This window comes from Perna viridis, chromosome 2, assembly GCF_037379345.1.
Source record: "Perna viridis isolate PV_CMFRI_1.1 ecotype Kerala chromosome 2, ASM3737934v1, whole genome shotgun sequence".
NCBI lineage: Eukaryota > Metazoa > Mollusca > Bivalvia > Mytilida > Mytilidae > Perna > Perna viridis.
The window spans coordinates 46,389,249-46,411,918 of NC_142446.1; the positions used below are offsets into that span (position 1 = coordinate 46,389,249).

The following is a 22,670-nucleotide window of genomic DNA, read 5'->3' on the forward strand; positions in this document are numbered from 1 at the left end:
ATTTCTACAACCGCCTGGTTAGAAAGTGAAACAACTGTAACATTTGACATGACTAGACAAACCAGGTGTTTGCATAAATACGCATAGACATGTGTATGATATGTTTAAAAAAAGGTATGTTGTAGCGATCTTTGGATCGCTTATGATATTGACCAGGGAATCAGTTTAGGATTTAGATTAAGCAATTCGATTATTTAACACCGAGCGACATTTTTGAGAATTTATGAGAATATAAATGCCAAACCCATGTTAAAATGTGTACTCGGAAAAGTACTTGACTCGGAAAAGTACTTGATTCGGAAAAGTTCAAGTATTTATTACTTGGGGTCATTACTGGTAATTTCAATAGCCCATGTATTGATTTTTAACCGTTTTTTTTTATTGTGCTTTATGAATACATTACAGGTGTAAGGACGTGTTGTGCAATGTTTATCTCTCAGACTTTAATTTTTATCATTGTTTTAATTATTTTTCTTTAATTATTTTTAATATTTTTTTGTATTTAGTTAATACAACGTTAATAACTTTTGAATTGTGTATTGCCCTTCATTTCAGATTTTTATTGTCGACCATTTCATCACCTATTACGGACACACTCAACCTTTTCATTGATTATATCCGTGTTGTGGAGCTCTATCGAGCAAACCGATTTCTTTTTCATATTTTCAATGTTTACATGTCGCGTGTACTTGATTTGACCCGTTATGGGGTTGTATTTGGTAAACCATTGATTTGTTGATTTTTTTTCTCTCCATATTTTCATTCGTAGTTTGTATCCTACGCCTTTTTTTTGTTTAAGTTTGAGACTTGTGCGCTCGTTTAATGTTTTTCTTTTGTTATTATAAGGAAATTGAACTTTTTACTGCTATAATATTTTCGATATTTGCATGTCGCGTACGCCCTTTGAACGTGTTATGAGGCTCTATCGGGTAAACCGATTTCTTTTTCATACTTTCAATGTTTACATATCGCGTGTACTAGATTTGACCCGTTATTGGGGTAAACCATTGACCTACGGATTTCTATTTTTCTCTCCATATTATGGCATATTTTCATTCGTGGTTTGTTTCCTTCGCCTATTTTTTGTTTAAGTATTGTATGATAGGTTTTTATAAGAAGATTGAACTTTTTACTGCTGTAGTATGTTTTCAAGTTACTTACATGCAAACTTTGACCCGTGATATGAGGCTCTGATAGTAAATAAGTGTTTCATGCTGTCGTTAACGGTTTTGAGCTACCCTTTTTGTAAGGAGGTCTTTCTTAAGTATAGTTTTATTACACAACAAGATTTTTTTCCTTAAATATGTTATTTACAATTCATATTCATTGTTCCATTCGTCGGAGTGTCGTCTGTTTTTCAAACATAAAGTGTTCTTCTTCCCCTTCAAATAACACTTCACGATCCGATCTTCTTGTGATTCTGCTTTGCTATGAGTAGTCTTGCCGTCCGAGTATAGTTGGCGTCTAGGCTGTTTTTCCACTCTATTTAATCTTCACTTCCTTTTGTTCCTCGATTTACATGACTTCTGGTCTTTGAACTAGGTTTTCATTGTACATCCCATATAGCTCCTCCTTTTTTTGATGAACTATCCTCTGTAACTTTATTGATTTATTAAGGTCATCGATTCTTATACAAGGATGCACGATACTCCGCTCTGGTTTCCACTCGTATTTGATATTCTGACGTTGTACGTTTTACGTTCTTAATACATCTTAATTACTATCGTTGTTCCGAAATCCTCTCTATGCACTTCCATAAATAGGTGTCCCATCTGTTTTTGGTCGACGTTTTTTCTGTCATCCAGTTGGTCTACCACGAGGTCTTTTTGGGCTTCACTTTCTTTTGAGTTCATTCTTTGGTTTACAGTTTGCACATTCTTTTGTCCATTGCACGTGTACAGCATCACGACTGGTGACTTCTTCTAAGTGAATTCCTCAACAGGTGGAACTACCTTGTAAATATTTATTGCTCCGGGTGCGTCCATCTCCTTCGCGGGTCATTCACGACGTGAACCAGTATTGTTTTCCATTTCCTTTTATAGTCATCAGCGGTCGACTGTCGGGTACATAAAAAAGTTTCCATCTGGTGGTTTTTTTGGGTTGCAATTCTTGAGTTTCATTCGGTATCTGGATTTCGTGTTTTGAGCGCATTGGTTGTATACGGGTCTTAGAGTAGCCCGTTCATCAAAGCATCTTGGTGTATTTCTGTCGTCAAAGCATCTTAGTTTTACACAGTCATCAAAATATCGTTGTCCTATAAACCAGGTTGCATGGGTCCTATCTACTTGCATCTGCTGGTGCTCGACTGTAGGAGTAATGTAGCTGCTGCTACTGCTGCTCGAATAAGGGGGTGGGGGTATTCCAGCTGCTGCTGCTCGTAATTGGGGAGGGGTATTTCTGCTGCTGCTTTTCACATATGGGGATATTTCTGCTGCTGGTGGTCGTATTCGGGGTCATTCTCCCTGCTACTCCTATCTGCTGTTGCTCGAATATGAGCGTATGAGCGTATTCTAGTTGTTGCTGGCTGCATCCGGGGTCATTCGTCCTGATGCATTCGTCTGCTGCAAACGGTCAGTTTGCTCGCTGGGTTCGTTTTTGTTGTGTTTACTTTTCAAGTTAAAATCGGAAGGTCAAGATTTAGTTTTTTTTCGTAAGTTTATTTCATGTTGTTTTCTCCTAAGTAACTTGACGTCTGGTACTTTAAGTGGGGTATATATATTTTGTTTTTGTTATTTTTCATAAAGTTAGGGCTTAGATCAATCTTCTCTATATTTAATTTTTATGATACTATATTACGCGCTTCATTGAACTTCAATTTCAGATCAAATCCGTACTGTTGAAATCCTCCTTACCATAAAACTTAATCTTTTTTTTTATTAGCATTCATGTAGTTGTCCGCTTCTTCATCCTTTCCTTGCGTCTAACACTTGTTATTGTTCGTTACAAAACTTTAATCTGACTCAAACTATAGCTTTACCTCCTCATATTACAACTATTTTGATATTGATCTTTTCTAAACGTAAACCATAACTTAACCAACGAATTAACTCAACGAAGCCTCAACCCATTCCAAGATACTAATTCTATTTAGGAGTCTAGTCTTATCCTTTGACCCTAACACTAACCCTAACAACTAACCCTACCTATAACCACTAACCCTAGCACTAACTCAACCATAACCCTGGACAAACATCAACATCTGAGCCAAACCTTAAACATAACCCTAAGCCTAACCCAACACTTAACCATAGGCTTAACCCTTGCCATAGATTTGATAATATATTTAAAGGTTGAATCTAACAACTTTCTTGATACTAGACCTGAAACTCTAACCCTAACCATAACCCTAAACCATCCCCTACTGACCTAAGCACTATACATAACACTAGGCGTAACCCTATACTTAACCATACACTTAACCCTAACCCTTACCAGTAACCCTAACCCCTAACCCTTACCTGAACTTAACCATAACCCTGGACAAACATCAACATCTGACCCACACCTTAAATATAACCCTAAGCCTAACCCAACAGTTAACCATAGACTTAGCTCTTGCCATAGACTTGATACTTTATCTAAAGTTTGAGTCTAACAACTTTCTTGACACTAGACCTTATCTGAAACTCTAACCCTACACCTAACCCTAAGCCATCCCCTACTGACTTTAACTCTACACTAGGCGTAACCCTGTACTTAACCATACACTTAACCCTAACCCTTACCAGTAACCCTAACCCCTAACCCTTACCTGAACTTAACCATAACCCTGGACAAACATCAACATCTGACCCACACCTTAAATATAACCCTAAGCCTAACCCAACAGTTAACCATAGACTTAGCTCTTGCCATAGACTTGATACTTTATCTAAAGTTTGAGTCTAACAACTTTCTTGACACTAGACCTTATCTGAAACTCTAACCCTACACCTAACCCTAAGCCATCCCCTACTGACTTTAACTCTACACTAGGCGTAACCCTGTACTTAACCATACACTTAACCATTACCCAAACCCTTACACAACCCTAACACAACCCTAATCACTAGCCCTAATCCGAACTTAACCATAACCCTAAACAAACATCAACATCTGACCCCAACCATAACAAAATACCCTAAGTTTAACCCAACACATAACCATAGGCTTAACTCTTGCCATAGACTTGATCCTATATCTAACGGTTGAATCTAACAATTTTCTTGACACTAGACCTTATTTGAAACTCTAACCCTATACCTAACCCTAAGCCAACCCCTACTGACCTTACCTCTATACCTAACACTAGGCGTAACCGTATACTTAACGATGCACTTGACCCTTACCCTAACCCTAACACAACCCAAATCACTAACCCTAACCCTAATTCGAACTTAAACATAACCCTAGACAAACATCAACATCTTACCCCCAACAAAACGAACCCAGCGAGCAACACTGACCGTTTGCAGCAGACGAATGCAGCAGAAAGATTGACCCTGGATACAGCAGCCAGCAACAACTAGAATACGCCCATACTCGAGCAACAGCAGATAGAAGCAGCAGGGAGGATGACCCCGAATACGACCACCAGCAGCAGAAATACCCCTCCCCAATTACGAGCAGCAGCAGCTGGAATAACCCCACTCCCTTATTCGGGCAGCAGTAGCAGCAGCTACATTACTCGGGAAGTCGAGCACCAGCAGTTACAAGTAGATAGGACCCATGCAACCTGGTTTATCGGACATCGATATTTTGATGACTGTGCAAAACCAAGACGTTTGATGAACGGGCTACTCCAAGACCCGTATACAACCAATGCGCTCAAAGCACGAAACCCTGATTCCGAATGAAACTCAAGAATTGCAATCCAAAAACCCAGCAGATGGAAACTTTTATATGTACCCGATAGTCGACCGCTGAATGCAGATGACTATAAAAAAAATGGAAAAGAATACTGGTTCTCTTCGTGAATGACCCGCGAAGGAGATGGACGCACCCGGAGCAATAAATATTTACAAGGTAGTCCATGTAGAGGAATTCACTTAGAACAAGTCACCAGTCGTGATGCCGTACACGTGCAATGAACAAAAGAATGAACTGACAAAAGAAAGTGAAGCCCTGGTAGACCAACTGGAGGAAAGATGTTTGTTGTTTGTTTGTTGGGGTTTAACGTCGGAGTAGCAATATTTCAGCTATATTCAGACGATGAACATGAAATTGATGATAAAATGAACATGAATGATGATGATGAAATGAAAAAGGGATGGGACACAAGGATAATGGGGTCGACAAATTTTGATTGCCACTGGAAATAGGGAGAGGTGGGTAGGGTCGGGCAATTTAGCCTCCTGTGGCAGAGCCCTATGGTTCCTACTCCGGGAGAATACCACAATAGGGATCTTTAACGTGCGAGGAACGTGACATCTTTCCCAACACGGTGCACCACTATGGTTTGCGGTCAGGTTTTCCGTATTATAGCCTGACAACCCCAGCATATAACACGCCAGGGATACCCCATTCCAGTTGCTTTGTGGGCAGAGCGCCCTAGCCCCCGGCTAGTGTTCTGAGCACTATTTAGTCGCCTTTTATGACAAGCTTAGCGCTGCTGCAGGCCTATTCTTTTAACACCCGGACCTGCACGGGGCACTGGAGGAAAGAAAAAAGTCGACCAAAAACAGATGTGACACCTATAAATGGAACTGTATAGAGAGGATTTTGGAACTAAGATAGTGCGGATGTATTATGAACGTAAGACGTACAACGTCAGAATATCAAATACAAGTGGAATCCAGAGCGGAGTATCGTGCATCCTTGTATTAGAATCGATGACCTTAATAAATCACGAAAGTTACAAAAGTTCAACTAGATTAATCATTTTGATCTACGTTGCCAGAACCTTATATCGTGAGAGGATAATTCATCAAAAAAAGGAGGAGCTATATGGGATGTAAAATGAAAACCTTGTTCAAAGACCAGAAGTCATATAAACCGAGGAACAAAAGGAAGTGAAGATTAAATAGAGTGGGAAAAACAGCCTTGATGCCAAAGATACTCGGGCGACAAAACAACTCATAGTAAAGCAGAATCATAAGACGATCCCATCGTGAAGTGTTATTTGAAGGGGAAGAAGAACACTTTCAGGAACAGACCATTGAACAGGACCCGGTTTCGAAAAACAGACGACACTCCGAAGAATGGAATAATGAATATGAATTGTAAATAAAATATAAAAGTAAAAAAATCTTGTTGTGTAATAAAACTATACTAAAGAAAGACCTCCTTACCAAAAGGGTAGCTCAAAACCGACAACACTATTAAAACCGTTAGCAACAGCATGAAAAACATATTTACAATCAGAGCCTCATAACACGGGCCAAGGTTTGCGAGTAAGTAACTTGAAAACATGATATAGAAGTAAAAACTTCAACCTCCTTATAAAAAACCTATCATACAATTCTTCAGCAAAAAAGGGGCGAAGGAAACAAACCACGAATGAAAATATGCCATTATATGGAGAGAAAAATAAAACTCCATAGGTCACTGGTTTACGCCCATAACGGGTCAAATCAAGTACACGCGACATGTAAACATTGAAAGTATTAAAAAAAATCGGTTTCCCAATAGAGCCTCATAATACGTTCAAAAGTTGTACGTGACATGCAAATATCGAAACTATTATAGCAGTAAAAAGTTCAATCTTCTTACAATAACAAAAGAAAAACATTAAACGAGCACACAAGTCTCAACCTTTAACAAAAAAGGGCGTAGGAAACAAACTACGAATGAAAATATGGAGAGAGAAAAAAAATCAACAAATCAATGGTTTACCTAATACAACCCCATAACGGGTCAAATCAAGTACACGCGACATGTAAACATTGAAAATATCAAAAAGAAATCGGTTTACCCAAAAACAGCCCCATAACACGGATATAATCAATGAAAAGGTTGAGTGTCCATAATAGGTGATGAAATGGTCGACAGTAAAAATCTGAAACGAAGGGCAATACACCATTCAAAAGTTATTAACGTTCCAAATGTAAACATCAACTGTAAACCTTACAATTATCAGGATAATCATTAGTGGTTAGTCAAAATTTCAAACTGAATACAAAAAATATTAAACATAATTAAACAAAAATTATTAAAACAATGATAAAAATTTAAGTCTGAGAGATAAATATTGCACAACACGTCCTTACACCTGTAATGTATTCATAAAGCACAATAAAAACGGTTAAAAATCAATACATGGGTTATTGAAATCACCAGTAAAATGGGAAGTTTTAAACATCTGTCTTATCCGTGAGACATCTATTCAAAATACACAATCAATTGAACACAAAGAAAATCAAATCAAAATTTAACATCTATTCAAAGTGTCCATTCAATTTGACATTATTACACAAAGACAATGAAATTACAATTAATTTACAAAAATAATTAAAAAAACAATTAACGTATATGAAAATGTATAAAAAAAAACAAAGAAAGACAAGTCACAATACCCCCTTTTTATACTTACCTGTTTATAGTATACTGCATAATGATACTAATTAAGACACTTAATGAGGATACCTATGGAGGTCGTTTCCCTCCTAACATTTAAGGGTCCCCTTTCTAGGTCAAGGTCCCCATGTTCCCTTTATTGGTCCTCCATCCACTTCCGGTCACCCAAGGTCCACTTTCGGTCATGTCAAAGGTCCACTTCCGGTCACTTAGTCTTAGACAAGCTGTCATCACTAGGTCATATGACGATCAATACTAGATCATTAGTCATCATATTGCCCAACCAGGTGTCCGCTATGTTGAAAACTGATCCTTACAGATCTTCCGCTTGAGTGCACATTTACAATAGAAAAGGTTCATTAAAGTGATCTATATGTACGTCTATGACTACTGATTCGATAGAAAATTCACCTGTTTACGATTTTATAGTAATTTTAACCCCAAAAAAGAAAATCTAAGCGCCTAATGTGATCAGATATGTTGGTTAAATTATTATCTTAATTATGAATGTATAAAATATTAGTTCATAATGCCGGTGTGCTTTGAATGAAAATTCTGTTTGATAGATACTCTGACCAGTTTTCAAGGGATAGGGGTAATGGTTTTAACACTTTTTGAAAATTCCTTCTTGCAAATTAGCTTTTTGTGGTTTGTCATGTAGAAAATAAGATTATCGATCGAATGATATGAAATTTGAGTCATTTTAATTGAGCTTTAACTTAAAGAGTCGAAATTATGCGACTTTTTACCGGAAAATCGAAAATCCAGTTTTTGCCATTTTGGATAAATTGTGACTACAAAAATCGCCACAAGTCGTCAAATGAACCCCAGAAGTATTATTTGTATTTATCCTAACTAGAAAATACCAAAAAAGCCATTCTTTTCTGAAGTATAGATTCTCTAGGGGTTTTGACATTGAAAAATATGTTAATTTAGGCGATTTTTCTGTGGGGTGGGGGTATATTTTTTTTCATTTTACTCTAAAACCCTAAGTGTTACCGCAACTTTCTTGATAGCAGAAGTTTGAAGAATCAAAAAACATAAAAAATGAATTTCAGCCTCAACGAGGTATAAAAGTAGTAAAAAAAATACCAAAATGTTTCAGTTTATTTTTGGCGACAAAAAGATTCGTGAATGAGAGGTATAAGGATAGCTAAAATCATATTTTGGTTGATGAGTGGGAGTGCACGGGGGATATCTCAGCCCACGTACTAATAAATTTATTTGAAACTTGATCTACATGTCATATTGCCAAAAGAAGCGTATTGTTTTGATTAGAAAAAGTTTGGTTGAATGGTCCTTACATCCTAGAAACAAGTACCACGGATGGACAGACTGGAAATATACGTACGATTCGCCGCGTAGAGAAAATACTTCATTTATTTGTCTCAATAAAACAAATAATACCAGTGATTTGATCATGGCAACAGCATTTAATGTTGTAATATGGGGAAATACGCCCCTAAGACAACAAGCAATGAAGAACGCACTTGAAAGCGGTGTATATTGCAAATAATTAACTAAACAAGACTGAAATAAAAAGTTGAATAAGTAATCATCATAAATTGCAACTATCAGTATGGCTACCAAGGAAACTGTATTTTTAAGAATTTGCTGTTTCATCGGCGTATAAAAAAGTTGACCGTAGTTCATTTCCATGAAGTGCTAGCTTCATGACCAAAATATGTGACTGGGTCGGTCAACTTTACACACCGATGAAAATGTAGCATTCAATATTTATACATTTTTTTGTAACTACATCTGGCGTTCCTCTTAATTTATTTTTTTTCCATTTTGAAGAAATGCATAGAAAATAAGCAATATGCAAAACGAGTTTTAGACCAAACCTGGCACTTTCTGTCGTAAAGTGATCAAATTTGTACGTTTGTACCGTGCTCAACTCTAATATATACGCCGTATTCAAATGACTTCGTTTTTCCAGGAACTTGTAAATTTCTGGTTTAAACGCCTACAGTAAATAATACTAACCCGGAAAAGTACAATATGTATAAATATATAGATTACTGTATTTATTGCTTTAAACGAATGATAAGATGGAGAAGTACTATATCGTTTTGTGCATTTTCCTCTTGTTTCACGATTTAAATGGTAAACATTAATTATTTATATATATATATATATATATATAACTATTAGTTAATTGATAATATTATATTTAAAAGAAAGTGCTTCGTTTTGGCTTGCCTTTTTGACAAAAACTTTTGAGTATCTGAAATAGAAAGTCTAAAAATATTTCTAAATATGTTTATATTAGTCTAGGAGAAATGAATATAAATATGCTTTACGAGAAATTTTTTGATGAATGTCATGCACCTCCACTTTATCTCGATACACAGATTTACGGGAATTGTTTTAATGAATGTCACCTCCAATTTATCTCAATACACAGCTTTACGGAAATTTTTTTTATGAATGTCACCTCTAATTTATCTCGATATATACGTATGTTTTCGATTTTTTTTTCATGCGACTTATAATCGATTTGTTCGCTAATATTCAAACACAGATATCATTCCATCGAAGAGCTCTGTTATAAAACTAGTTTAGTGGATAAAAACAATAAATCATGTTGGAATAGCATACTCAGTAGGTTACATATAGAGAGGCATTTAACGATTATATGGTTCTCCCTCCTCCAGTATAATTTTCTTTACGTTTCAGTTCGAGCTTTAAATACAACAAGCTACGGTAATTTTAATCGTAACAAACAAAATAACGGCAGATATTCTCGAGGTAGGTAAACTAAGTTGTTTTTTTTTCTTGACCTGTTGAAAAGCGTAAAAAGGAATGTATTTTTTTTACTTGTATAGAACTCTGTTCAATAAAACCGTGTACACTTTCATACATTGAACACAAAATTGTTCTCTCTTGCTTTTTAAACGATCATCCATTATGGTATACCGCTTTCCGTCCAGCTGTCCTTACCCATTTTAAACGAGTTTGAAAGTGTTTTGTGTCCCTCCTTTCTGAGTTATGGAACATCAGACACCAAAAACTAAAATTGAGCTAGCTTATGTCGTGCGGTATAGCCCAGTTACTTATCTAACTGTTGACTTTAAATAAAAAATCTGGTACGATAAATGCCTGGATTCTTATAAGCATTAATAATTCATATCAGCTCATTTTCCAAGTAACGAATACGACTTTCCAACCTTCTGTGACTTGTAACGACTTTTCAGTAGCAGTCTTTATGTAAATCAGACAGGAAGTGATTCATGCATTTCAAAAACCCAACGATTTTCACTTTTATTTCTTCTTTAGAATCAATTACAGACCACATAACCAGTCTTAGATTTTCATTTGGGTGTTGCGCTTTTGAGGTAAAATTTATATAGATTGTACATAAAATAATTTTAAAGCTCTTTGCAAGTTATCGTTCTTTACTTTGTTCGATTTGGTTGATTTAAGAGGGAGATAAATATATGATTTTCTCAAATGTACAGATCTGAATATGGAAAAGATAACTGTAAAAATATAGCATATGAAGATTGAAAAACATTGTCTGTTCCGTGGGTTTTTCTTTACCATGAATCACTTTAATATGGACAATGTCTGAATTTTATATGGACCGGTACATGAAATATTACCAATCCACGTGACAAACGAAGCTCAAATGTTTACAAAGAATTGAAGCAGTACTCTTGACGTCAAACAGTATATCAACACATGAACGAATGATCAATTGCTGTGCATGTTTTGTTTATTTTATGGTATGAAAACAATTAACAATGTTAGCCAGCTATGTACATCTAACGCTCCTCAATAATTTCAAATACACAACTAATTCTACTGTTTGTTCCAATCCACCTCGGATTTATTGTCATATTTAATATTCGGTATGTTTAATCATATTGCCAGTACCCTTATTTGATTGATAAATTTTCCTGAAGTTGTTCTACCAAGAATGTTAACCCTCTTTTAATCTAATAAATTTCAAAACGAAAGTAGCACCTGTCTACTTTCATTTTACCATTCTTTCTTAGAAAGCACATAAGGTATGTTGGTATTTTTATGAGCGTTAAGGTAAAGGGTGAGCATTATAATGAAACCCCTCCAGCGCCATCTGTACTTATGTAAACAAAATGAGCCCTATAAATAGCTGAATTTAACATAGAAAGTAACTGAGAGAGAAATAGTGCTTGATACCTTAAGTCAAACAGGAATTGGTATCAGACAGGCCCACAGAATTAGGTCAGGAACGTGAATTCAAAGTGAATTAAGTAACATTTAAGTTGGTTTAAAATTAAATTATGCAATTCAAAAACCATAAAAATACAAATGAATTATTTACAGTGTCTAGATCCGGTACGCTGATTTACTTTAAAAAAAAAAAATGGACAACCGTTTACTTATTCTATCTCACTCCTTTCAGCCATCGTCCTTTTTTCAATCCCTAACTGATAAGCTGATAACGTCATTTTCGTAAACATTCGGGTGCCATGATTTGACCATCCCTATCTTGGAAAAAGCTTTTGTGTTTAACCAACGAAGCTAGCAAATGTTTTCCGAGACTGGTGTGGTTCTCAACTGCATTTACTCCATACAAAGCGTACGAAAATGAAGTTTCAGTGATACTGTTTTTAAGCTCCCAACTTTTTTGTTTTTGTTTTTTGTTTTTTGGGGTTTTTTTTGCCCTAAGCATATTGAACCCAGTTTTTGGGAGCGTATTAACCACAGTTTTAAGATAAATTTTCATTCCTCAGCTAAGTAACTGGTTCAAAGATCAAAGAAATATATTTTATTTATTTGAGTAGTTGAATCAATATGTTTTAGCTACCAACAACAAGTGTGCACAGTGGGAAGAATTTGATGGTAAAAACTGCGTTTGTACATCAGACAAAAAGGAACGATGTACATCCGAAGGAGGCGTAGTTTGTGATAACTATGGCAACCAATACAAGTCAAGGTGTTTTGCAGCTCTACAAGTCTGCAATAAGAAGGATTTTGATATGTCAATCAAGTCATGTGGTACGGTTAATAAAATTTACTTTATAATTTTATATTGTCCTTTTCCTGTTCTTATTTGATGATGTTCTGTGATACGAATAACGATATGAACCATTGATGACAAATATGAGTTGTCATGTATCTAACGCATGCGCTTTGCCTACCTTCGATTAGTTATGTTCTTTCAGGCTTTATTTATTTATTCATTTATTGGCTAGCGTAACCATTATCTTTTTAATTTGAGATCCATTTGTATGAGGATTATTGTTGATTGTTCCACACTTTGTCATTCAAATGACAGAAAATATAAAACATATTTTTGATGTTTAACATGGATAGAAAATGAAACATAGAGCTGAAATAAATTAAGTAAATTTCTTCATAGATGTCTCACTTACATTTTTCTCTCACTTCAGATACCTATACGTGATCTATTAAATAAAATGTTTAAATGTTTTCAATTCTAAAGAAGTATGAATCAGATAGTTTTTTACTATGTAGGTATAATCTGTACAACATTTATTTCTGCAGGTGCGTGTGAAATGTTGAGATTGACAGATGGGGGTATAGTACCAACAGATAGAAACCTCATAGTATTTCAGCGTGTCGATATCGGCGATAAAGGCATTAAGACTACATATAAAGCCATAAATCATCCGCAGAAACCTATGGTTTATTTCGACGAAAACTTTGATCGTTGGGTTATCGGTAGGTGTGGTAAAAAAATGCTTGTTACTGGAATGTTACTAGTTTTTCCTCATCTTGCATGCACATTACCTACAGATAAGATCAGTTCTAACCTCTCACAAAATTGACAGACTATGAACATTTTAGCCACCTCTTTTGACAGTTCTAGCAGTATAGCTGCTCTAATAGTAGAACTGTTCTCGTAGAGCCGGCACTGCTAGAACTGTCTCTAGAACTCTTCTCGTAGAGCCGGCACTGCTAGAACTGTCTCTAGAACTGTTCTATGATACTTTTAGAAGAGTGGTCAACTCAGTCTTAGACTAAATGACAGATGAAGTAAACAATTTGTTCCGTTGTTACGTGATAAGATTTTGATATCGACAGGAACACTTTTTAAGAGATCGAATAAGGTACACCTTCTTGTATCCTTGGTTAATAAGTCGAATGACAAGTTCATGATCGCGTTTTTTTTGTAAATCTACCTAATTGGTGCAGGCCCTAGTATATCTTATTAACCGTGATATGTAAGCTCCATACGCAGGAGAAGCTGGTACATGTATATTGATGCATGTACGAGGAAACTAATGTTAAAATTTGCTCGTCTTCTTAACCATTATATTATTACTTCTTTTTTCGAGTTGCCCATTTACTTTTGTTGCTTCGTATTATTTGGTTATTTTGTGTTTGGTGTGTCTGTTTTCCAAGTCTGGTCTTTGTTCTTTGATTTCCGCTAGATTCCCTTGATTACTCTTTCCAAAATTATGTAATATGTATCAATCTTATTTAAAAAGTGTTCATTACGTTCATAATTATCGCCGTGTTCCATGTTCTGACATTGTTATGAATTGATTCCTATAACCAAAATTTCATCATATTAGAATATGGATTATCTTTCTTGATGTGTCATTTAAAAAATAGGTAAAAATACAGGCGGTAACGATTCCATTGGAATGGTGCAAGAAATGATGTCAGAGTATCCACAAGACAACGATGGTGGTATGTTGGTTGCGAAAAAGAACAGTACAGGGACCACCTTTGTTCTAGATTCTAACCTGCGATTAGAATGCTACAACGGTATGAGTAAGGCAGCGCTGCGCGTTGCTTATAGAAATGATACATCATTTATAATATACGGTAAAAAAGGGTATCAGAAAGCTTTATTATGTTTTTGCTGTGGCCTGTTTTGTATGTTTTGGTTTCCGTTTTTTTAAACGACATTTATTTATGAGTTAGCTCCCTTTTTCCGTAAATTTTTAAATTAATGTCATTTTTTATTAAGATTATTCCCTATAAGCCATAAGCTACAAAAACAAAGCGGTCGTTTTTGATTTTCATGTCATTTATAGACATAAATATATATTTTAACAATTCATTGTAAGTAATGGAAGAAAAGTGTAATGTTTCTGTTTTCTGTAGTAGTTTTGTGTGATTATAATCACACATTGTAGCTATTTAAAATATCTATGAAGGAACGATAAGTAATTAATTTTCAAATATATATTTTTTTACGAAATCTAAAAAAAACCTTCAAATCCCAGTATCATATGTTAGATGATGCAATAATTTTCATTTTATTATACATTTATTTCATACCATTCATCTAAAGATTTTCTTTTCCAGCAACTCTGCATGGGATACAGAAGAGGTTTCTGTTCACGTAAGTGGATAAGGTATCCATTATATGTGCTTAAATATCAAAAACAAAAACAAGTTGGATTTATTTCAGCCCATCCAGATTATAGCTTGCTTACTTCTATAATTGAAGAAAGAAAGGGAACAAATGCACCAGCGTAAAACCCAAATACAAAATGTAAATACTTTCAGAGATCACCAAAAACAATCGTAAAGAACCCTTAAGAAAGCCCTGAAAGGCCCCGACAAAAAGTAATAAAATCCACCGAAACAGCACGATGACATTTCTTCAAAATTAAACCAGAAAAATCATATAATGAGACAAAGGTGTATTGATGACCAACATGTTCATCTTCGGTGAAGTAGGTCATGGACAATATCTGTTTGGACGGAAAATCATAAATATTAGAATAATGCCGGCCCTATTGTAACAGTTCTTGGTACACTGAAGAACTAGATTGGCCCTATAGTAACTGTTATGCATCACAACAATATTTTGAAAAGAAGTTAACATTAACTTGAAAAATTTCCCGACTATTTTTAAACCGTTCATGTTAATGGTCATTCAGATTCTTTTTCGCCATGCCTTTTCAGTCCTCTACTTTAAAGTGTTTTGTAGTTTACTATGCTAAGAAGTAGAATGCTACAAATCTTTTCAGACCTATCCCTTATTATCCTGACTCTTACGTTGACCAGTGCTGAACTCTTACAAAATATTTTTTTGCAACTTTCAGTTTGATATTCACTATCGTATCGGTGGCCGTTGCGGCTACAGCAACAATTCTAAAAGTGGTACAGAGTAAAAGAGGCTGTTTGTACTATCCTAGTGTGTGCACTTTAAGGTATGTTAAATTCTAGTTATGACAATATGAACAAATATGGCAGATTTCGAAAAAAAGGATGTGAGGATACTTTCAGTAGGTTTAATTGTTACATTTGCCAATATGGCAAAGAAAGAACTATATATATTCAACGCATCGTGATTAAAATTAAGATGGTTCCAGCCCGAATTCAATTTTCTTCATTTTGATATATGGTCACGATGTTTTACCCTTATTTAAAAAATGGAGTCACCGAACACATTTTCTCGTAAGTGGGGCACAAAATAGGGAAATTTCCACTTAAAAATGATTACCCATTTCCTTTAGATTGTGTAGTGTATGCAGAATATATACATCTGAAAAATTTCCCGACTGTTTTAAACCGCATATTTTAATGGTCATTTAGATACTTTTTCCCCATATGTTTGAATATTTGGTCATAAAAAATCGATGGATTGGAATTAGAATTCAAATAAGGTTATTTCATTTCCATTTTAATACTAAATTGCTATTCAAAAAGTAGTTTGGCCAATAAAAATAGATAGCACTTGAAATATTGCCATATTTGTGATACTTGATAATTTTCTTGTCATGGAGGTATCTCCCCTTTTCGATGCTTTTTGTACTTTAGGACACTTATATTGAAAAGAAATGGAAATTGTTCACAATGCACATTTCCATGATGAATTCGCATGAAATAGTTTTCAGATTCCCTAAAAGGAGAAAATTAGAAATTTAGAAATTGCACTATGTAGGGTAGCCATCTTTAACTGTAGAACTTGTTTTTCCTTAGATTGTTTTGATTTATTGCGCATGCACCAGACTTTTTCTCCTTAGACTTATCGAATTTAATGACAACTTTCGTTTACTGTAAATATACGTGAAAAAAGTATTAATCTGCTTAATCAAGGATTAATTATGGATTGTGTTAAAATGGAATAAAAATAACCGACCACTTTACTGTACAATATTATAGAGATGAAGTAAAGAATCAACTTCAACCAGAAGTAAAAAGTCTAAAAGATCGGTTCAGGAGAGAATACGGAGATCCTTTAGTCATAAAAAAGGCAGCAGAAGATATTCAAGACATGGTTCTTGATATCAATGAAGCAATAACGTCAATAGAAAAACTACATACCTCAATAGACGAGAACATGTCCAAATTAACTGACCTTATACTTGACCTTAGTCCAATAGCTGATATTGACGTTCCGAAAAATAGCCTTGCTGAGTATGATCAGTGGAAATCAAGTATGGAATTCGGTGCTGCATTGTCAGTTGTATTCTTCGAAATCGATTTGGCAATAACGTTGGCAACTTTGCCTTCCCTTTTAGCAACAACCGTCAGTATGGTGACTGTTGGATTGGCGGCATTTACAGCTGTCGTTGCTATTGGATTTGCTATTGTTGATATCGTCAGTAGCGTCATAGAAGAACGAAAAATAAGGGATAAGCTTCGGTCAGCGAAATCAACTCTTTTAAGAGCTAAAAATGACTTTAATAGAGCTTTCACTACAATGAAGAACTTTCAAAAAACATTCTGTAAAACTATCATTAAATATTTAAAAGAGCTGGCAGATAAGGGGCGGCAGTACCATAGTGTGTTTTCAAATCTGGCAGACCGTTTGCACGCATTATATATGAATGTGCCTCGTTCTTGTGATTATGAGTACTTTTATTCTAAAAGTAAAGCGTCAATGCTAATTAACTTGAAAGCGTATTATGTTAAACCATTGAAAGATTATTTAGAAACGAAAGAAGACGAATTAAAAAGAACCATAGCAGAGGTAGACAAAATAAAGGTTTTTCTTGAAGCAGTCACCTTTGATATAAAGAAACATAAGAAACACCCACAGAAAATATTCGAATTTGCTATGACCCATCAAAAGCAACTTACGATGAAACTTTTTCCGAATTATTTCACATTTCTTCGGAAAATAGCTGTTGATCTTATACCTCGAGTATCATGTTACTGGGGCATAAGTTTACAAGGTATAAGAACTAATACCATTACTGCTGGAAATTTTAGGAATGCCGCAGTTTGTAAAAGTTCAGAACTATTTTTAACTGATTCTATTATAAAGATCAAAGTTTCCCAGGGTATTATTCCTTGCTCTATATTCAGCCGTATTAAGGGTCCAGTCTTCACATCCAAAACGAGTGTCTTGAGGTATATTGCTCAGTATACTTCACCTCGTGCTACATGTTATTGGGGCTACGACTTAAAAGATTTACGGAGCCAGCCAAACGGAATCATCACCAATTACGAAAATGCGGAAATATCAACAGCGATGTACAGTACGTTAAGTTTCATACCGGAAGTTAATGTTGCATATGGTATGATGTGTAGTCAGTACAAAATATGCGACAGGAAATGGCAAAACTTTATTCTATGTTCAAATCCGTCTTCCCGAAAACTGTTGCAGTGTAGTAGCGAAGAAACTGGTACGGGAACAGGGTGTTTACCCCCAAAAAGGAAAACGCAATCATGTTAATAATCGATATGAAAACAAGCTGAAGACAGCTGTCATTAATTTTGTCAGTTAATAGCTAGAAATATATAATGAATTTCTTGTAGAGGAATCTATTAACATGTATAATGTTACTGTTTGAACAAATAAATAAAACACTTATAATATAATTAACGTTCGTTTGTATTGTATTGTACGGCTCAAATACACAGATGTCAGCGCTTAACAAGATAAAATGATCTTACATTAAATGTATTCTTTTGAAACAAACGCTTGCACACGCTAAGAACTTGGTGCATTTGACCCATACGCACTGGCGTCTTTGTGTCACTAACATTTTTTGCTATGGACTTGTCGATTCTAAAACAGTAATTTAATATTCACGTGACTTTTTAACAAACGGGTGTGCATAAAATGTCTTCAATAGATTTCCGGAATTTTTCATTTTTCAAGTCTTCTACAGACTTCTATGCTATGGAGAATCAGATTTTTCGTCAGTGTATTCTTGACTCCACATGAAAAAAATAAGACTTTATATAATGACATGTTCACTTAAACTCGGACATAGAAATTCTCGAGAGAAAAATTTTACTTTACACTCATAACAGAAGGAGTATCTGTTTGAGCACTAAAATTGCCCGTAGGAAAACAGGAACACATTTTTAATTTGTTTTATGAACATATAAAACGCAAGTCATTACCTTTATTTGGAGATCGGTTCATAAGGTACAATAACAAATATGACAAAGGTCAAGCATTTTGTTTGAATGATAAGTATGACAAGGAAAAGGAAAGAGATAATTTCTTCAGTTTCTTATTTTATTACCTAAACACTTAATTGCTACGGATGTGTGTTAGAGTAATGATTGACCGAAAGGAAATCTGTTCGGATATAGAAAATTAACAACAATGTATTTACAATTTCATAATCATTTAAAATTAATATTGAATGAATGCCAAATAATAAATAAATAATCAGGTCCGGTTTTATCCAGTTTGGCTCACCTGGTCCGGAAGGCCATGCGAGCTATTATCATCACTTGGTCGTCGTTGTTGTCAACATTTTTTAAAACTCTTCTCCTCTGACACCATTGTACCAATAAGAAACGAACTTAGTACTATATGACTCCTCAGGCTTTCTAGTTGCACTAAAGTAAAACCTCAGTGGCAGAACAATCTGTCCGGAATTTGACCGATCCGATTCTAAAATTATAGTCTTACTGGTTGAAATTTTGGTTTTGCGCCGAATTTCTTTTCAGCGTTATTGCTTTTTTTTAATTCTAGTGATATTTTTTACGCCACCTGGTGGATAGAACTACATTGAGTCGCGTATGACTACAATGCCAGCAAATTTTGCAAAAGAAAATTTTACTTTCTGCAAGTATATCTCATCATGCTGAACACTTTTATGTTTTTTTTTGTTTTTTTTTTGTTTTTGTTTTTTTTTTTGGGGGGGGGGGCTACACCTAACAATTTTGGAGATATATGCGAAAAACGCTCATCTGGTCCCTAAGTTCTATTTTCAGTAACAGCGGTCATGCTTTTTTGTCGGATCAAAAATCTCCACATCTGTTCTGGTCAGAATACCAATCGGAACTACTCGGTCATTTCCGCTACGCTAAAAAAAATAACCTCGGGTGCAAAAAGGAGAATAAAAACAAGGCTACCGCTAAAAAATATATATATATAATGGTCAGACAGCAGTTTTTCGCATAAAAAACTCCAAAACCTTTAGGTTTAACCCAATTTTTTTTTTTGGCTATTTTTTTATAATATTACAAGTGTGGGCGCAGACTGGCATTGCCCGAGGGGAAGTATGGACGGAGACTGGTATTGTCCGGAGGAAATTTGGACATCTATACGATTCGTCTTGAACGTGTTTGCATTGTCTAGAATACTTCTCCATTTATTGATATCAATAATTGAATTATGCACATGTCGATAAATATCCATTAAGATGTGTTACTGAACATCTAAACGCGGAACAAATTCCACTATGAATTGCCATTAGACAAGTCATATACATGTTACAATGCTTCTTCCTTGAAGGTGTACTTGCATGGATGTGTTGAACTTGCTATGTCATGTTAAGGATTGGCCATTTTCTTTATGCAGGTCAGCTTGATAAAATTCTGAACTCTCAGTTTCTTTAGATTAAAAGAAACCTACAGTGCGATATTTGTCAGTTACATGGATAGCCTTTATTTTAAAGTGGTAGGGGTCATAAACTCAAAATCTAATAAGAGCATTTCTTTAATAGTTAGTAAAATCATATCAAAATTTCATAACAATTGATCAACCATAACTAAAATCATTGCACGAAAACCAAGTGAATATGGACGACGACACGGACGCCGCCGACAGTGACGCCGCTGTCAGCACCATGCAAATATACATGTACAATGTTTTGCGGTGACACTATTATATCAAATATATACATACATTCCATAAAAAAAAGCCTGTCAATTACTCTTCTCTAGGACCAACAAGGTAGTGTGTGATTTGCGAAGAATTTACATCTAAAAGGTCTTTGTTTTCACATACCTAGTTAAACAGTTCTCTAGCAAAAGAGAATAAAACTGCATAATGGAAAAAATTCCCACTTACAGTCATGTACTCAACAGATAACATTCGAAATTCTTATGAAACAAAGTAACAATACCGGTATATGAAGAAATTTAAGACTAAATCCATCGATACTGGCTCACAGTTAACATTTAAAATCAATATTTCAAATAAATCTTGTATCAAACGATTTTAATCAACTTCTAAGTAGTTACAGACATTTGTAGCCTGAAAAAATTGTTTCCTTGCACAAAAACTGTATGCTATAGTACTTGATTTGAAGCTGTATAAAATATATCCAGAGGTCACAATTTAATAAAACTAAGTTATTTTTACGTGTGTAGTATAAATGTCTTGATACTAAACAAAACCATCATCCTTTCAACGCTCCGTGCAGGTTCGAGTGTCAAATAAAATAGGCCTACAGCAGCGCTAAGCTTGTCGTAAAAGGCGACTTAATAGTGCTCAGAAACCTAGCCGGGGACTAGGCGCTCTACCCACAGAGCAACTGGGATGTGTGCCCCAAGTGGTGGAATGGGGTACCCCTGGCATGTTACATGCTGGGGTTGTCAGGCTACAATACGGAAAACCTGACCACAAACCATAGTGGTGCACCGTGTTGGGAAAGATGCCACGTTCCTTGCACATTAAGAACCCTGCTGTGATATTCGATAGGAGTAGGAACCTTTGCGCTCCGCCACAGGAGGCTAAATTACCCGATCCTACCCATCCCTATCTTTTTCTTGTGGCAATCAAAATTTGTCGACCCTATTGTCCTTAAGTCCCATCCCTTTTTTCATTTCATCATCATCATTTCATGTTCATCCTTTTCATGTTCATCGCCTGAATATAGCTGAAATATTGCTGCTCGGGCGTTAAACCCCAACAATCAATCAATCAATCATCCTTTTAACAGAAATGCGATTCATCCATATTTGTCTATCTGCAAATACATGTATAAGAAATGAAAAAGAGTAGACATTTATTTTTAATACTTTACAAAAATAATCAAAAATATTTTTTAACGTACATTTAGTTGTATATCAATGCCTAAAATTGTTGATTGAGTGTATGGTGTTACTCTAAATCTATTATCATATACAGTAAATCTAACTGTGCAATTCAAAATCAATGTTTATTGAATATTATAAGGAACACATCATCTGACATCACTATGGCTATAAAACATTTTTAAAGAACATTGCATGTGCAATGTATTTTATCTTGCATGCACATATGTGTACAATATCATAATACAATGAGCTCATATCACCGCCATCAAAACAAAAAATATCTCAAACGCCGAATCAATTGAGAGATTTGGTCGTGGACTAAGTCTAAAATTATTACAATGTAGTTGTTTAGTCTGCATATTTGGTTTTCATTGTATTCTGAGTTTGGTGTAACTATAATGACTTATTTCATTTCAAAAGGTTTAAATAAAATTAAATCCCTACCTACCCACCCTACAAAATTTCAGAATGGTGATCGGAAACATAACTTTATTTTTTTCGGCCTTGCAGATTTCTCATCAATTGACTGGCATGCACCAACAAGTTGACTTACCTATCTGGCTTACATGCACTTGAAACTGTCGAAAAGAATGTTGCTGGGTCAAAGATTCAGCAAATGCTGTAGGTTTAACAGTATTGGGTATTTATGTTAGCACGAAAACAAAAATTAAACCAAGTGTAGGAATAGTCAGCTGATGGTCAGCGTCTCTCATATCGTGCAAATGATTGGTTAAAACTAGAAAGATTACGAAAGATTTTTAAGGGATTTTAGTGGTTTATATTCACAAAGAGAATCGAATTATCAACTCAATTGAAAGGCAAAAAAATTATGTTTTAGCAGTTTTCAGCCAATATCTTGAAAACTATGATAGATAGAATAAAACTTTCAATGATGAGATTATCCTTATGATAAGTCCTACCAAAGTCAAATTATCGGACAGCTCCTTATTAGAATTATTTCCCTTGAAAGACAAAAAAATTAACCAGGTGAGCGAATCAGGCTCCTGAAAGCCTCTTGT

The 22,670-nt window shown here is 35.1% G+C and overlaps 2 protein-coding genes across 4 annotated transcripts in view; both read left to right on the top strand.

The window, feature by feature from the left end:
• The window catches only part of LOC148625374 (uncharacterized), a 342,046-nt gene that overhangs the window by 98,697 nt on the left and 220,679 nt on the right, over positions 1-22,670 (top strand). The window lies entirely within an intron of this gene.
• On the top strand, positions 9,514-18,243 carry LOC148625380 (uncharacterized). 2 transcript variants are annotated; one of them, XM_088568860.1, is made up of 8 exons: positions 9,514-9,603; positions 10,177-10,248; positions 12,289-12,483; positions 12,994-13,170; positions 14,068-14,223; positions 14,770-14,806; positions 15,516-15,623; positions 16,579-18,243. In XM_088568860.1, exons 1-8 carry the CDS (start codon positions 9,549-9,551, stop codon positions 18,095-18,097), a joined length of 2,319 nt encoding a protein of 772 aa, XP_088424986.1. In that variant the 5' UTR covers positions 9,514-9,548; the 3' UTR covers positions 18,098-18,243. The 2 variants fall into 2 exon arrangements, with proteins under 2 accessions (XP_088424986.1, XP_088424987.1); XM_088568861.1 differs by lacking the exons at positions 9,514-9,603; positions 10,177-10,248; positions 12,289-12,483 and adding an exon at positions 12,695-12,831.